General features: G+C 33.7%; 2 protein-coding genes across 3 annotated transcripts; one reads left to right on the top strand and one right to left on the bottom strand.

Annotated features, from left to right (window-relative positions):
* Window positions 1-961: 961 nt before the first annotated feature.
* Window positions 962-2,882, top strand: LOC114380055 (chlorophyll a-b binding protein 3, chloroplastic). The gene is made up of 3 exons (XM_028338966.1): window positions 962-1,197; window positions 1,307-1,468; window positions 2,091-2,882. Exons 1-3 carry the CDS (start codon window positions 1,063-1,065, stop codon window positions 2,598-2,600), a joined length of 807 nt encoding a protein of 268 aa, XP_028194767.1. The 5' UTR covers window positions 962-1,062; the 3' UTR covers window positions 2,601-2,882.
* Window positions 2,883-4,861: 1,979 nt separating this feature from the next.
* On the bottom strand, window positions 4,862-16,574 carry LOC114380214 (myosin-2-like). Of its 2 annotated transcripts, none has more exons than XM_028339201.1 (24): window positions 15,434-16,574; window positions 14,414-14,515; window positions 14,175-14,318; window positions 13,940-14,090; window positions 13,817-13,844; window positions 13,507-13,675; window positions 13,313-13,376; window positions 13,151-13,164; window positions 12,977-13,061; window positions 12,539-12,642; window positions 12,284-12,422; window positions 11,999-12,117; window positions 11,753-11,905; window positions 11,585-11,674; window positions 10,886-10,963; window positions 10,509-10,667; window positions 9,649-9,846; window positions 9,227-9,432; window positions 9,021-9,156; window positions 7,884-8,013; window positions 7,441-7,551; window positions 7,243-7,355; window positions 6,160-6,372; window positions 4,862-5,763 (listed from the first exon to the last, which is right to left on the bottom strand). In XM_028339201.1, exons 1-24 carry the CDS (start codon window positions 15,839-15,841, stop codon window positions 5,287-5,289), a joined length of 3,591 nt encoding a protein of 1,196 aa, XP_028195002.1. In that variant the 5' UTR covers window positions 15,842-16,574; the 3' UTR covers window positions 4,862-5,286. The 2 variants fall into 2 exon arrangements, with proteins under 2 accessions (XP_028195002.1, XP_028195001.1); XM_028339200.1 differs by having other exon boundaries at window positions 6,160-6,375.
* Between the last annotated feature and the right edge of the window lie 1,531 nt (window positions 16,575-18,105).

Raw genomic sequence — 18,105 nt, forward strand, 5'->3', positions numbered from 1 at the left:
TTATCTATTTTATGAGATAATTTTTTGTGTAATAAAAATTTATTAAATTTATGCTTAATTAAACCGCTTATCCATTCGCACGCTAAATTATGTTCTCGTCAAGTTAAATTATGTCTGACTGAAAATACGGCAAAAAAAAAACTTATTTTGGTAAATTATTTTTCAAACATATTTAAATTCAAATTTTAAATATTGAATTTAATCTGTGGTTCTGTGCTGCACATAGGTCAGAGTTGCTCAATTTAAAGAATCGTTTAGAATGACTAAAGATAATAATTGCTATATCACATTATTAAATAAACAAACGACTTGGGATAGCAGCTTGTCACCACTGGTTTTGCGATTCTACGGCAGCCAGACTTTGCTAAATCGTGTTGGTGAGGGATTGGAACTATTTTACACATTGTCTTGTCTTTATTTACAACATTTTTTAATCACTTGCTTGCTGAAAACAATAATTTTAACATTTCGACTTTTTCGTGGTGTTAAAAAAGATATATGGAATTAAGCAAATAATTAAACCATGACTTTACTGTAACGTGTAAGATAACCAACACACACACACATATATATATATATATATATATATAAGATAGCTGTTTGATAAATTGAATATAAGGTAGCCATGAATTTATTCTTTAATCTTTTTCTAAAGCATTAACGGTCTTAAAAGATATTTGATTGAAATAATATATGATAGAGGTGTTAGACCTAAGGTGGGTGTGCCATCTTAAATATTCTTAATTTCAAATATAAGGTTAAAAAAGAAAAATGAGATAGTTGAATACATATAGACAAATGATCTGGTGGGAAAAGATAAAGTGTGGATAGAAAGATATGAGTAAGAGATACATAAAATCCTTTAAAGCCTTCCCATTGGTTGCTCCAAACCACACCATCCCCACCACCAGCTCACACTAAAGTGTTTCTAGCCACAAATCTCTCTGATTCTCTTTCCCTACATATTGATGTTACACTCTTCCACACATTTCTCTTTAAACCAATTAGTTATCTTCTATTTTTCAAGTAACTTAAGGTTTCAAACCTAGGAAGTTGGAAGTCATGGCAGCAACATTGATGGCAGCAACAACAAGTTCTGGTACTCTTAAAGCAACTCCTTTCCTTGGCCAAGGCAAGGGTGCCAATGCCAATGCTCTTAGGGATGTTGTCTCCATGGGAACTGGGAAGTACACCATGGTACTCTTCTTCTTCATGTTTTATGTTTTACTATCACAAAAGTTTTATGGTGTTGATTACGTAGTGTGGTTGATATGTTATTTGGGTTTGTGTTTTGTGAACATTTCAGGGCAATGATTTGTGGTATGGACCAGACAGAGTGAAATACTTGGGACCCTTCTCAGCTCAGACCCCTTCATACTTGAAAGGAGAATTCCCTGGGGATTATGGATGGGACACTGCTGGCTTATCTGCTGACCCAGAAGCATTTGCCAAGAACAGGGCTCTTGAGGTAGTTTTTTAGCATTAAACTCAAACAAATGGTTCTTTCTCATTAATTTTTAAAAAAACAAACAAACTAATTTAGTATAGTACAGAAGGTTCTAACTGATTTTACTTTAATTTTAAGGTTCTAAACTTCCATTACTCTTTTACAACAAGAGTCTTCTTTATTTGATTATGGGCTTCTATCATTTGTTATAGTGAGACCAATTAATGATGGAGCAAATTTTCTTTTGACTATTACTAGTTACTACTCTTAATTTGATAAGGATGAATTATTGACTTGCTTCTTATAGTTGTCCTTGTCTTAAGTTTTAGTCTTTATATGATAAAACTTTAAGTTTTAGTTCTCACACATAAAATTAATGTTTTGGTCCTTGTGGCTAATACTATAGTAGAATTTTTTGAAAGTGTAAAACCGCAGAGTGATAAACTGCTAAAAGAAATTGTGTGGGAACAAAAGTTACAATTTTCTCGTATAGAAACTAAAATTATGAAGACAAATATAGGAACTAAGTGAATATTTTGACCATATGTTAGACAAGGGGGGATCATACATGTCAAGTGTCATAATTTTAATGAAAGTGATTTTTCCCTAATGATAACACTAAATTGTTATTATGTGGTACAAGGTGATCCATGGGCGATGGGCCATGCTTGGAGCACTAGGATGCATCACCCCAGAGGTGCTAGAGAAGTGGTTGAGAGTGGACTTCAAGGAGCCAGTGTGGTTCAAAGCTGGAGCCCAAATATTCTCCGAAGGTGGGCTTGACTATTTGGGAAACCCAAACCTTGTCCATGCACAAAGCATCCTGGCAGTGCTGGGCTTCCAAGTTATCCTAATGGGCCTTGTTGAAGGGTACCGCATCAATGGGCTTGATGGGGTGGGAGAGGGCAATGACCTCTACCCTGGGGGCCAGTACTTTGACCCACTGGGCCTAGCTGATGACCCAGTCACTTTTGCTGAGCTCAAAGTCAAGGAGATCAAGAATGGAAGGTTGGCCATGTTCTCTATGTTTGGATTCTTTGTTCAAGCTATTGTCACTGGAAAAGGTCCATTGGAGAACCTTTTGGACCACCTAGACAACCCTGTGGCCAACAATGCTTGGGTCTATGCCACTAAGTTTTCCCCAGGGTCTTAAAATGTATATGACTTCTTCTTCCCTAATCCCTATGATCCCATCCCTCGTGCTTGCCTTTGTGATTTATGTGTAGATTATATGATCACAATAATTGTTGGATTAGTGTACTTCTTAAGGACTAAGGTTCAATTTAAACCTCGGATGTCTCTTGTTTGTTAATATAGTTTTGTCTGAAGCAACCAATGAGAAAGGTATAGCAATGTTGAAGTCGGGATGCAATGTTTAAAGAGAATTTGATACTCTCTTTTAACACTTTCAATTATTGATTGGTGTTTATATGAATTCTATTAATTCAGAGTCAAGACTCATTAAATTATGTCTAGTTAAACTCAATTCAATTGATAATAAAGAATATATTAAAAAGAAAATATTTTTAAAAAAGGTTAAAGAGTGTGTTTTAACACTGTGTTGTGTTATTGGTTCAAGTAGTATTAAATAAGATCTTCGATTTGAATATATAAATAAAAATAAATATGATTAAGACAAAAAATCTCATTAAAAACGGTGAGTCAAATTTTCTAAAAAAAAAATAGTCATCATGAAGTTTATAGGTATTTTGTGCTACTCACACTACTGTTGACTTCCCTTCCCCAAAAAATAATAATGTGTTTTAACAGTGAGTTTCGTTGAGCATTTTATCACGTTGAAAATTTACGTACATAGGCCTTGAGGTTACCATAAGATGTACTGGAAGAAACACTCGTTGTTCACTTTTTCAGTAGTGGAATTTGACCAATTATTCTAAGAGGGTCCAAGTAGTAAGAGAGAGAGACAGAGATTCAATATTCAAAGCAACATAATTATATAACTCAAAAAATAAAATAACAAGAAAGTAATGAAAATAACAACACATATTAAACTAATCCAAATAAAAAATCTACGTTATTAAAAGATTATGACTCAGAATTCATAGAATAATACATTGAAACAAGCACAAAGATAGATTTACAAACCTTGACAAAATACAATCTTTTTTATTCTAGACAATATAATCCTAGTTTAAAACACAATAATAAAATTACTAAAAACTATATATCATTCAGTATAGTGCCATGTTGAGAGTAGCATTTTTTTCTAAATAGATTTAACTAATTTAAGAGGGGGGGAAATTCTTACCTCTACGATCGAGTAGCACAGCCAACAATACTCCTTGCTTTTCCCTTTCTTCTTGCAGCACCAAGCCATATTTAATCGGTGGTAACAATAAATCACAACACTTCTCAGCCTTCTCTGCTCTTTCACTTAGCAAGTAAACAATGTCAATAGGCAATGAGGTTTTGTTTTCACTTTAACATATCTAGCTTCTCGGGTAAGTTGGGTTTGTGACTTCCCGAGAAAGCTTTTTTTTTTTATTACAAAACAATTATTATTATTTAAAATAAACGATATTTTGGATAAATTTTTCCATCAACATTTATAGCATGAATATAATTTATTAATTTTAATAATCACCAATTTTAAAATATCAAATATTTAATGAATTTTTTGAGATATGAAATGTTTTTTTAATTAATGGTTTCTATTTTTAATTTCTTACGGTTGACCCTTTTAAGTTTCTTTTGTTTCAAATCAATTCCTTTCATGTTTTAGTGGCATACTTTATCTCTCTGAAAGTATATTGCAAATATGAGGATTCTGTATGGGTGCTTAACTATAATATTGAAAAGGATTAATTGAGAAGACATTTTTTTAGCTTTTGTAGAGTTTTATTTTTTTAAGGAGCTTTTGTAGAGTTCAAGAAAATAATCAATAATAACAATAAATCAAATGAATTGTTGGAAAAAAGTGTTAGGAAAGTAAAATGTCAATGATTACAAAGGTTTAAAGAAAGTTAAAAGAAAAGTTGAAAAGTTATCTAAAAAGAAAGTGGCTATCCTATCAACATTTTTTTTACGCATAACAATTAAACATGGTATTAAAGATTTACAATAATTTATTATCCTGTTCAAGTTAGACCCCATGATATAAATTGGCATAAATGTCACCAATAAATAAATAAAAGTTTTAGCTTTTAATAAGTATTGGCATATCATGAGCCATGAGGTGTAGGTGAGAAATTGAAAAGTCACGAATATTTAGATTTTGCTTATGTGACTTAAAAAGTTAAAAATAAAAGATGAAGTTAAGATGATATCTTTATGCAAAATCGGGAATGCAGAATCCTGCTCAGAGCTGATTTTTGAGCTTCTCTCATTCTTGCAACTGGCTCAAATAAACCGTATGGCCATGGTGGTGTGGGGAATACGGAGGAGACGAAATGATAAACTCTGGAATAATATCCAGTTTTCAGACCAGCTAGTGGTGAGGAGGATCATCTATAAACAAACAAAAAAGATGTTTTGTGAGTTCATTTGAACAGAAAATTTCAATTTTTTAAGAGATTAAGGCTAAGTTTTACATTACATCAGCAACAACAGCATATACATGACCAAACTAGACTACTAATACAACTATGCAACCTAAAGTCTACAACTATACATCACTCCCCCCATGTAACAAAATTGGTAGATATACATTTTTTTCCCTTCACCAACTAGTACAATAACACTTTTCAAATGTTCCCATGGATGTACAGATGAAGCAACTCCTTAAAATGAGAGTTTATGACAACAATCATTTTACCCCTTTTGCTTAACCTTTCACCTTTTATTCACCTTTGGCAAAGAGAATACTTGTAAGCTGAATGTTATAGTGCTCTCGAACTCAATTTCCCCCACCACCTCCGCCGACTTTTATCCATTTCTGATTTATGTAGTCTTGCTTTTGTCTCTCTTAGTCTAGCCTTGTATTCTTTCTTCCACCCCTCAAAGCTATGTTTGAGTTTCCGAAGTTCTTCAACGGAATTCGTGTTAGCAGATTGACCCGCTTTAACCTCAACCAGAGCTCTGGCATCATCATCAAAGGTATGTCTGCGTTGCTCAAATTCCTTCATCAGGTTGCTGACTGAAGTCAAAGTACCGTTGGCATCTCTCCCTGCTCCAGCTTCAGTAAGACTACTGGAATACTTCAAAGGTGTGCTTGCCCCAGGTGTTCGAGGAGTTCGGGATCCCACAGAAGTAGCATCTTCTGAATCATAGCCGAAAGGTGACGCAACATCACGCCTCGCAATTTGACCGCTGGCATTCTCAGAAGCAAGGCTCTTTCTAGCAGCAGCAAGGCTCATCTGCATTGAAATTGCAATCAGAAACTTCAATATAATTTTAAGCTATATTTGAAACCATTTATGCATGGGATCTTTTAGTAAATATGGTTGGAACAAACTCATTAAAAAACAGAAAATCACCACAATTAACAAATTACTTTCTAGGTATAAGTCTCTTCGTATCAGCAATAAACAAACTAGCACATTATAAGAGTTCCTGTTAATTCATCTTTAAGACTGACACAGGCGACTAAGTGCAGGTGTTTGGTTATGGAGGGGTTGAGGAATACTACGAATTTTTTCAAGGAGGCCAAAGCAAAATGGGCTAGTCAAAAGTTCAGTTTGATCAGATAAATCAACTTTGTCTATTACAATATTATTCACGAGTATGAGGATTTCTATGAGTTGAAAGCATACTTGCAAAGATGCCATCTGTTTTTGCCACATATCCTCCATTGATTTCATCCTTTTCTCATATTCAATCCACCTTCTCTCAAATTGTTTTAGCTGTTCCTTCAATTCGGCATTTTCCTCTTCCTTTTGCTCTATGGTAGCTTCAGCCTTGATAACCCGCCTTTGGAGTTCTGCTAAGGCTGAAGGAAGATTCTGGCCCCGCTCACCGGACACATCCTGCTAGACCAAAAAAATAAGAAATTTATGGTGTTGAGTGGTAGGGAACTTTACAAAATCATGAAGCTCAGCATTCTATATCCATGAAAAATCCCATTCCAAAAGGAAATATGCTTTTGAATGCTTCGAATGAAGAAGGCAAAACAATATGCTCAAGGTACCGATGGATTTTATGTTTGAGACCACCATGCAAATAAATACTTAGTCATGTTTCTGCAAAAAGGCTGGTATAGTGTGCAGTATAACAACCAAAAGACTAGAAAGAAAGCTCTTTGATATCTTACAATTGACTACTAAAAGATGACACAAACAGTTTGTGAGATGTTGATCTCAACAGAGGGAGAACTTTGATTACTACCAATTAAATCACAATACTTGTGCAAAAAATATGATCTGTACTTAATATAATGAACAACTACTAGCATTACTCAAATTTAATTCATTTAATATGAAAAGTTCCAGAAAAATTAAATCTTTCTTACCATTTTAATTGGTATATCATTTTATACACTTCCTGTGCTACCAAATATAGATATTATTTATTCTTTAGAATTAAGAAAAGAAAAATCAATTGTCATACCAACCAGGGATATAAATTCTCAAATACTAGGATAGTCAACATGCCTAGAAATCTTAATGTTTCTCCATAGTCCAAACCTTTAAAGCCCTTGTCTCATTAATAGTATTAAAAGTGGGTTTGGAATGAACTGAAAATTATATGACTTCAGATTTGAAACTCCAAATTGAAATAATTTTTAGTTGGATAGAAGAAATAAAAACCAAAATGTACCATTACATGTATAAAACAACAGAAAAAGAACCAAATCATTTAATTATTTGAAAATTGAGGAAACATGCATGGTAAAGTACCTTTACTTCAGGCATCTTCACACGTGACCTTCGCCTAGATCTTGCATTTCCAGGAGATTTCTTTGACTTATTCAAGCTACTAGCATGCCTCCGAACCAGCCAGCCACGAATTACTACATAGAAGAGAAATGAATAATAAGCAAACCATATGCAAAGTCCCTGGCAAGGCAAACTTGACAACAACTGTAACACACTAACCAGATTGTAGTGTTGTGGCTGCCTCTATCTCCTTAATATTTTCAGTAGAAATAGTCATAGAAGACTTCACCATAACACCATATTCCCTTCTTGCAATTTCTCCACGAACAACTATAATATAACCAAATTGCAATAAAGTTACAGATACAAACTATAACCAAGGTTATAGTCAATCACTTACAATAAGAATTTGACCATTAGAGTCATCAGATTAAGTGTATAAAGTACTTAATACATATCAAAAAGGTCCTCCAATTTAGATTGTATAAAGTAGAAGCAAAAAAAGCACCAAGATTTCTTTTAGGTTTAAATCGATTATGTTTTCATGGAAATATTTTACTTCAAAAAGTGGCATAAAAATAAAGAAAAAAATGAGCATGAGGCCTAGAATCAGATGAGAACATTCAATTCAAACAAAACTAATATTGATAGCCTGGCATTACATGATTGTAAAATAGTCACTCCATTCTTAAGTTCATGGTAATGACGACGAGCTTGATAACCACGAAAGCTTTTTTGAATCCCAAGTATTCCCTGCAAAAGATGTTTTCTCCTATCCTCCAGTGCCCCAATCTGCAAAATTAACCAGAACACAAGAAAAATTAAATGAGAAACCATTAAATGAAGTAGTATAAAATCTATCTAAAACATGACATTAAAACTAAGCAAAATCATATATTTGTTCAAGCAAACAAAATCATAGTTCAGAAAAAAAAAATCATTTAGGGTGGTAAATGAATGGATAAAAACAAATCCATTAAAAAATTGATAAAAAGAGCCAATCATCCATGGCCCATATCCAAGGCATTCAGTAACCCTTTTAAAACATAGGATATATAGGTTAGATATCTGTTAGTTGTCAATATCTGTTAAGTGTTTAGAGAGAGTTAGTTGTTGATATTTGATAAGTTTGTTGCGCTGAGAGAGAAAGAATCAAGGTAGTTTGCCTATAAATAATAGGAGAGGTTGGGAGAGAGGGATATCTTGTCATTTGTGAGAGAAATAAAAGCAAACTGGAACTGGGTATCTTGTTAAAAGAATAGGGAAATCAGAACTTCGAGGGTCTGAACTTCCCAATGCCCAATCTAGCAGATTCCTTGGGTCGAATTTTATCTCTCCTAATGTAAGCTTTCCTAAATGGGGTTGGGGTGCTAACAATATGAATATCTAACACATCCACTTGAAATCAATTAAGGTTTCTAAAATAGATGTGTCTAGGCTCTCCTTTGTCAAAATACATTTCATTCTCTACCTTTGTATTTCTTTCAATTAAATGCATCTAGTTTCCCATGTCCAAATGCATGACTCTCCAACCTTTTGGATATCCGATAGACATTTTGGCTGGTTCATTAACTATCCATTAACTAAAACTAATCCAATCCATTAAATCTATTAATATAATTAGATGTACAGAAATGAATTTAAATATGAATGGGTCACGGAAAGTGGACCCAATTGCCAACCTAAGCGTGATCCAGCTCCCAATACTATGGCTCTTGGCTGTTGAACCAAATAAATACTCTAAATAAATGCTAAGGTGCAGTTTTGAGAAGTGAAAACATTAAATTACATAGACATACCTGCCCTGTTCGAAGATACAGTTTGGTGAAGCCAACTTGGTACATTTCAGGAGGGATATTAAACTGTTGCAAAACAGCAACTGAAATGCTCAATGAATCCTGAGATGTGTTTGCCTCAGAAAGCAGAAACCCGTACCTAAACAAGCAGGAATATAAATCAACCCGTTATTCAATATAACTTAAAAAACTATAAGTTTCACCACTACCTTCTGGAAAACTCTTGATGCGTCATTCGAGTAGGATATCCAGCCCTTGAAATCCTAACAACCTCCAAAACTCCACAACACTTGAGCTGTTGTAGCACAAGATCTTCATCATATACTCCAGGTTGTTGCTTAGTATTTGGCTTTATACAGCGAATGAAGTGAGGTGTGGTGGTCTCCAACTGATGCATCAACTTGAACAATTGACCCTAAAAGAAAGAGAAGTGTTAGGCTTACTTCCCTCAAATTATTGTGTTTTTCTTATTTAGTATACTCCTAAAATCTTTGTACAGTTATTACATCATATAATTTTAAGGGGACTCGTCATCCACAATCATCACCAACAAATCAATAACATTAAAATCATTTCGTTCCAAATATAAAATACGCATAACCAACCAGTTAAAGTAATGCTACAAGAATACCTTGAACTTTGTGCCAACACTCTGCTTTTGTGAGTCCAGAGAACCTCCATACAAGGAATTTGATTGCTTCTGAGACTGATTAAGCGTCTTTGCGAACAACTGTAGCAGTTCACAACTACATGATGACAGTAGTTGAATGGAATCAGATGGTAGTGGATCTCTGTTCTTTTCTAGGAAGCCACTTGTATCATACAAAACCTAATAAAGGACCAAATATTAGAATAGTCAGAAACATTAATACAAGATTGACTTCCATGGTATGCATTCTACATATACGTGAAAGGCTAAGAAAAACAAAATTATAAAGCAGGAATTTCTGAAAACAGGCTAGGGAAAAAAAGTACGGTTAAAACATTTTTCCTCTAGAGGTAAAATTGTGTGTTTAATATCAAAATGATATTTGTGTCATAAAATTTCTCATGACAAAGTGAAAGCATCCAACATTTGGTTTCTTTATTGAATTGCAAGTAGTTAAAGAAACTAAATAAGCAAAGTTCTTTCGTAGGAGTTACAAAGGGAGAAATATACTATTATATCTAGAAAGAACTAAATAATCATATTAGAAAAACTGGGGCCGTATAAGATTATATTAGTTCATACAAGACAAAAATTACAGTGACAAATATTAATTATCAGTAACGTTACTGCTACAGTATGATAATATCAGCATGAAGTTTATGCTTGATACTGCAATACTCTGGGTGCACTATTTTCAAAATGAACACAGCTTAAACCAGTAAATTTAAGGATTAATTCAATTTTAAAAACTACAGCCAAGTAGATTTTGTAGCAATTAAATTGAAGGATCGATTTGACTTTAAAAATCACAACCAATAAAGGTCCTAAGTACTGATACTAACCTCCCCTGCATAATGACAGACACTAAAAGCCCTGCCTCTTTCCCCTTTAAAGCAAGGATTAGCGTGCAGGTGCTGTTTAAATTTGTTGGCAAGTGTTAGATCACTGGCCCTGGGGAAATTCGATTCCTCGTCCAACAAAGAGAGTAGCCCCAGAGGCTTCTGCATATTATACAACAGAGTACATAATGAAAATACTAGTCACAGAGGATAATGTGAACTCCAACATTACAACCTGAACATAATATGATTCTGAAAATAATCTTCAGTGTAAAAAAACTAAAAAAGAATGCAACAAAAATAAAAACATTGGTCTGGTTTCCAGCTCAGCGAAAGAGGAATAGCTATAAAATTTTAGAAATCTTAAACCATATAAATACCTTCTCAAAGAGATCCAAACACACTTGATTGTCCTCAAAATCTACTTTGGTCCAATCAATGCCATCTAATTCGTAATCCTGAAGCATGTAAATTGCAATGTTGCTGTCAAGCTAACCAAGCCTGTTCAAAATACATACATAGCATGTGATAGAAACACCATCTTCTTGTTTTGTTGTGTCATGGATGTTTTCATCAGTTAGTAAATGTTTTCCCTCTGTCTTGTAGACAGATAAACACAACATGAGCCTAGGTTGACCTATACTAAATGGTTCACAATCAATTCAAAGCACTAGGACATCATTAAATGTGACAGACAATTTACTAAAGTAAACAATACACTGATTCAGATAGATAAGTCAGCAATCAGGATTAAACTGAGCTGTGATTTTATAATTCAAAGGTTTCTTGTGCTGAGAAATTTTAGTTTGATACGTTGCTTTTAATTAGTCATGTACTATATTGGCCAAAACTGTTGAGAAGTCCTCACCAAATCTGTTTTTTTTTTTACTTCAAAAAGATAACAGAAAAATACACAAACTAAATTCCTGGATTTGTATCACACTATTGCATTCAAATTAAAGATGCCACCATACCAGGCATCAAAATACCCAGCAATCTTAAACACAAATAAAATTCCTGGAATTGTATTACACACTGACAATTTTGTGTTCAAATTAAAGCTTAACATAGTTGCTGACCTCCTGCTCAAGTTTAAACAGATGCCGATTGAAATGTTGTTGAAGCCTCTCATTGGCATAGTTTATACAAAATTGTTCAAAGCTGTTTTTCTACAAAATAAAAATAATAAACTATTAACAAAGTCTATCTATGAAGCATCAATAAACACGTTAATACAAACTGCATACCTGGAATGACTCAAACCCATAAATATCAAGGATACTTATGGATCTCCCAGTGCGGCGTTTACCCACTTCAAGTGACTTATTAACTTGTTCTACAAGCCAACCAAACAAGCTTGCATAGATAAATTTTGCTAATGCATCTCTTGCATCAATTGCCTAAACATGGATTAAAAATTGGATATAATAATATAATACAATTAGGAGAAATAGAAAACTAGATCAACTGAATTGTTCAAGTAATAGACAGACCTGCCGCAAGGTCAATGTCTTGGTAATGGTATCCTTGCCAGCTTGGATTTTATGGGTAGATAATGCTTCCATTAGCTCATGGGAACTGCAACCCATTAGCAAAGCAGCATTTGTTACAGCTGCCAATAGAAAAGAAAAACCAAAGTCATTTTTTAGTAACTGAAATTTCAAATATACCCTTTATGTTATCCATAGACAATATGAAACAAGGAGGGAGGATTGCCCACTCTTATATAGACTACTTTGGCCATATTCCTAGTTGATGTGGAACATCTTAACAATTACCTTCATCATTCACCACCTCAATGTGATTTTCATTGTCAGTATCTTGGAATGATATATTTCCCAACCATAATATTGCAGTCAGCATCTTAAAAACTAGCTCTTGATCCTCTTTGCACATTCGAATAACATCCAATGCTTTCTGGGGAAAAACTCAAATGCAAGAGGAAAAAATGACATGAGATCTTAGGAGGCCATAAAGGCATAAACAAAATTAAAGAAGCTAATGTTCAAAAAATGAACTGTAAAATAATATACCATCAGCCTATGAAACTTTTTAGCATCATCAACACCATCAATTGTCATGCAGTCACTCTGGTTAAGATATTTATATTCGCTAGCCGCCCTAAGATTCAGTCTTTCTGCACAGGAAAATAAATTAATTCCATATAGTGATATGGGAGAAAATATTTTCATGCTCAATTAAGCTGATGAAGAAATCACAATGTGAAGGTAACTTATCACTTCACATGCAGAAATTGGGGTCGATAAATTTCTGTATAAAATCTAGTGTTCATTTAAAAGTCATAACTAATATTATAGGGCAGAGGAGATCTTAACAGATGACAACACTGGGAGAATCACAGTCAGCAGTCATTTCAATGGAATTATATCAAAAATGGTCATTTTGATCTCAAAGATGCACAGAAGTATTCAAGTATGCAAACTAATTGATAGACTGCGTAGAAAATGCACCTTTAAGATCAGATGAAGATCCAGCACAAAGTTGATAAAATATGTGATATGACCTCTCGTCCAAGGCAAGTTGAACAACTCTTGACTGGCCACAGGAGACAAGATGATTTCAGAAGTGAAGAATAATAAATATTTCAGTTTCACACTTTTGTTCAAAAGAGCATCTCAAGTTACCTTTTCTAACAGAACTGTTCAAGTTAGCATATGGGAATTGACATATGAGAAACACAAAATCATAAGAATAAGTCAGGTCATTAAATTGAAAAAACAAAAAAATAAAAAGAAATCAGAAAAGAGCTAATTTTATGTGAACATATTTAACTCAAACAGTCTTACAAGTTTGAATTTTTGCCCCACAAATTTTCCCCATTGTGCTGAAATGAATTTCAATCAACTTCCCCTGCACCCAATTAAAAATGAATATCAACTAAACTGCTCAGCCATTAGACAACATCCACAAATCTTAAAGAAATCTTACAGAACAAGAAGAAGTGGTCCTTCCACTACAATAAAAAGAAATGCAAACTCACAAATCTGCTAGAGTTGTCATTCCTAGATGTTTTTGCATTCCCAAAAGCTTCTAGTATAAAGTTTGTCAGGAGAACTTCATTTTCTATTCCAGAACAGCCACCACCAAGAGCAGCTAAGTATTGCATAGCAATTTTTGCTGTCTCTGTTTTCCCAGATCCACTCTCACCACTGTAAAAAAAATTCTAACAGCGATTATTAACAAGTATACTAGTGACTATAAACTCTTATTACCAAAAAAAAAAAATGAGTTCAGGAACATGTATTAAGAGGCGTGCATAAAACAAATCATCTAATGTGCTGAGTGCTGACCTTATGATAATGGACTGATTCGCTTCATCTGCAAAGTACAACATGCAAACAGAATAGCTTTGTATCACACAACTGCATTATGCAGGTTTCAAGGAGGAGCAAGAAAAGGCAAATTCCATTTACCTCTCATCATCTCATTATAAGCTGCATCTGCCATAGCATAAACATGAGGCCTATCCATAAGTTTCTGCCTATAAGCTGAAATATAATCATCTCCATAAATTTGAACATCTTTGAAAGGATTGAGTGCAATTAAAATTGGCCCTGATTTACTCTGCATACAAAGAGCAAGAGCAGCATATGAGAATACATAGAAAATCACGTGAGTAGGAAAAACAAGCCAAAGCAGCAGACATACGTAAATCATATCCTGAGAATATCTAGACTGAAGATTGTGCAGAACTGAGGGCTCATTTAAATAACTGAGCTGTATAAGATCTTCAACACCCTCTAAAATATCAGGATTGGCCGGTAACAGCTCTGATCTGGCTACTTTGATAACCTGCAGTAACAACTCAATGGCATAAATGACCTGTTACCTAGCATATTCAAGAACAAATACTACCTTTGAAAAACAGAAAAGGCTTAGAAATTCACGTTTCCATTTGAGAGTGAAACAGATGCTTCCTCTCCTGAAGTTGACTGTATTGTTCCCAGCTCCCACTTCCCTTTCGGTTGCCTACACCAAACATGAAGTTTCTGTGGAAACAACCAAAAACAGAAATGAATTTAACAGACACAAACATGCCATAAACAATGTCTCAATCCTGATATATAAATAGATAAAAGCCCCCAACAAACATTCTCCTAAAGTAAAAAGTTAAAAGCAACTCTGATATTTTTCAATAAAAATCTTTTATATGATCAACAAATAGGAAGACTTAGGGAAACAACAAACAGAAAGAAAATTGAGCTGCCTGTAAGCTACACATGCCACAAACAATTTATCTGTGTAATATTAACCTACTGAAGAACAAAATTGGTGCCAATATGAAACATCAAACAAATAAAAGCCCTGAATCAAAATGTCAGTCAATAAATAGCAAGCCAAGAAGGTATTACAATATCTTTAGAATTAAAAATTTTAACATAACCAAGCAGCTTTCTAATCTAATTAACATAGGTTAAACTTATCTCTATTTTCTGAAAACGTTATGCTACAGTGTCACAATCACATCTTTTTTAAACAATTCTGAAAGTGTTATGCTACACTGTCACAATCACACCTTTTTTAAACACCAACTTCCACATTTCATTGAAGCTGATTGCTTTCACCCAAACACCAAAAACTTATCATTTTCTAACTAAAAAACATGCAACACAAAATGAGGCAGATTAACTGAAAACAAGCTGAGAGTTTCAAAACACTAAGAACTACTGTTAAAACCCCAATCCATTAATCAACCGATAAAACTTAGATGCAGTTTCTTAGGTATTTTTGGTATTGTTTACCAATCAGAATTGGGGTTTCACCTCAGTAATCCACATAATAAAGGTTTACATTAAAGGTCAACATAAAATACCAAGGTAAAACTTCAATTCTGATTAGAGAACAGCACCAAAAGCTCTTAAAAGAATTGTACATAAGTTTTTATGCATTTTCAAGTCCCAAATTACCTTTTTGATGAAATAAACAACATTATCATCCTCCAATTCCCCGGTCGGAGGAGGAGCTTCACACTCAGCAGAAGCATCATTGGATGTAAAAACCGGACGTGGTGATGATTGTTCACTCACTATCTCTTCTGATTTGACTTCATAAGGGGATTCAACATTCAACTTGACCTTCTTGGTCCCAAAACTGCCCTTCCTTCTGTGCCCCATCACACCATTCTCACCATCCACCTTGAAGTTGTTAGGCAGCGACCTCCTCCCCGGCGGCAACCGCGCCCTCGACGGCGGCCGCGACGGCAATGCCGGCGGCAAGTCCTTCGGCTTCTCCTCCTCGTCTCTCCGGCGAAGCGATTCAAGCATCTCCTCCAGCGAACTCCTCGTTAGAGAAGACATGGAAGCTGATATCATCATCTTCAAAACTTCAATCAACAAAATTCACCCGAATTTCACAGCTTTTCCCTCAAATTCTCATACCCAGCTCGAGAATTTTTCAATTTTCAACACCCCATTTCCTGATTCCGACGACCCATTTCGGAATCAACGCGGAAAATGGAAACAAAAATGAAAAAATAGTTTCTTTTTTTTTCTTTTCTTCTGGGGGAGGTTTGAAAGAGATAAGGTCGAAAAGGGTCGTTGGAGGAATCAACGCAACCTTCGACACCAAACTCCAGAGGTGCATTTGCCAAATCGAGGAAAGTCGCGGGTTTCCATTGCTGAAAGCGAAACTTCCGAGGTTTGAATGAGGAGGTTGAGGTTGTTGCGAACGAGAAACAAAAACAAACCTCCTCAGAGAGTCTCAAAGAGAGAGAAAGAGAAACCCAAAAAAAAAACAGAGAGGAGAGAGAAAGTGATAGGAAAGAAAAAAAAATGGTTACGAACACCAACAATTTGGGAAAATTCCTGTTGTGAGTGTTGTTCTGTTTTTTTTCTGCTCTGTTCTTTGCAAAACAAAAACAAAAAAAAACGAACGTTCAACGTTGCTGTATGTTCCTGAAAACAGAACAGGAACTTTTAACTTTGTCCTTGTTGTCGCTGTTGGTGGTGATGATGGCTTTTTTTTCCCCAGAAATTTTCAAATTTTTCCGATGAGTTGGCGACGCAACTAACTACTCTTGCAATATTCTTAATTCGTTCCTTCGGGCAACCGTTTGGATCTTACAGGGAAAAGAATATTATAAAGTTATTTATTTGAACCTACCAAAATAAAATGAGAAAATAGTATAGTTAATTATTAATTAATAATATTAAATTGAACATAAAAAAAAGTTGTGGATTTTGAAATGATGGTGATGTGTTTATTCAAAATGAGTATGGATGTGAGTGCGGGAACGTGGGAAAAGTCTGACAGTATGCTTCCAGGTATATTACTTAAATGGACTGAAGTTTCAATTCAATTTACCACTTTGGAAATTAGTTAGTTAATTAATTAATTCAAATATTTAATATTTGAATTTTAATTATTTAAAAACAAAATACTAAGATTAAATTTATATTTTGAACAAATTTAATGTTTTGAATGTATTTTGTTTAACAATTTTAATTTTATATTGACTAATGTTTTTAATGCACTTGTTGATTTGTTATATGGTGTTTAACAATTTTTAATATCTTAAATGTATTTTGTTTAACAACTTATGGTGTTTCAACTTTTTCAGAATTATTTCTTTTTAACTCTACCTTCAACCTAAAACAAACGGGATAATTACGTTGTACGGTGAAAATAATTTTATTCAATTGCACTTGCACTAATGTTATTTCCCTATGACAAGTATTTTTTTTTATAACTTTCCTATGACGTGTTTTGAGGGAAGGGGAAAAAAAGAAGAAATAAAACGTGAAGAGTAATAGTATATTTCTTTTTTTTGGTTTAAGAAAAAAATAAGAGAAAAAATAATTTTTAAAAACAAAAATTTAACTTTTTTTTCTTTCTATTTAAAATTGCACTGCATCTCTTCTGCTTCACTTTGCAATTTGCATCCCCGATTCTGATTCAGACCATAATGGATTTCTGCTTTCACCTTGACGCCAAGCGAGGCAAACCCAAAATGAATCATTTATGTCGGAAATCCCTTGCCATAAGTGAATGGCAAATTGCATGGCTATGAACTATGAATAAATGGGAAATTTAATTGCATGCTTAAGAAATAAAAGTGAATAGTAAGATTTACAAGACCATTCGTAAAGAATGGGAGTTAAGTAAGTTGATTGTGAGTTTAAATGATAATTACTAATTAGATAAAGAGTTTGACTAATTAATCTTTTTATAGCAATGGTATATTAAAGCGTCAACCTTTTTTATGACTAAAATTAAAACTTCAACCTATCACCTTTTACATTGCTTATATATCTTTCTATCAATTCTCTCTATTACCTCATGAAAAAATATTAAATAATGGAATAAAGTGTTTATTTAATCTTTTGGAACTATAAAACTTATTTAATACTACTTATCATATAAAAAATAGAAGGATTATATATTTACTCTTTTTTTTATCACTATATACACTACTTTCATGTTGTATTTAGATCAGCATATTTTGTATTTAAAATGATTTATAGTTAAATATTAAAAGTTTAATGTATATGTATTATCAATGGAAGAAAAAAAATTATATAGATATATAATAAGAATACGCACATCTTGTTATCGAATAAGATGATTTTTTATCAAATAT

Source organism: Glycine soja, chromosome 12, assembly GCF_004193775.1.
Source record: "Glycine soja cultivar W05 chromosome 12, ASM419377v2, whole genome shotgun sequence".
Taxonomy (NCBI): domain Eukaryota; kingdom Viridiplantae; phylum Streptophyta; class Magnoliopsida; order Fabales; family Fabaceae; genus Glycine; species Glycine soja.

Coding starts and splice junctions, on each gene's coding strand:
- LOC114380055 (XM_028338966.1), top strand. CDS start 1,063: ATGGCAGCAACATTGATGGCAGCAACAACAAGTTCTGGTACTCTTAAA. Junction 1,198..1,306: donor GAACTGGGAAGTACACCATG/GTACTCTTCTTC, acceptor TGAACATTTCAG/GGCAATGATTTGTGGTATGG. Junction 1,469..2,090: donor CCAAGAACAGGGCTCTTGAG/GTAGTTTTTTAG, acceptor ATGTGGTACAAG/GTGATCCATGGGCGATGGGC.
- LOC114380214 (XM_028339200.1), bottom strand. CDS start 15,841: ATGATGATATCAGCTTCCATGTCTTCTCTAACGAGGAGTTCGCTGGAG. Junction 14,091..14,174: donor ATTCTCAGGATATGATTTAC/GTATGTCTGCTG, acceptor CTTTGTATGCAG/AGTAAATCAGGGCCAATTTT. Junction 8,014..9,020: donor TGTATCTTCGAACAGGGCAG/GTATGTCTATGT, acceptor TTAATTTTGCAG/ATTGGGGCACTGGAGGATAG.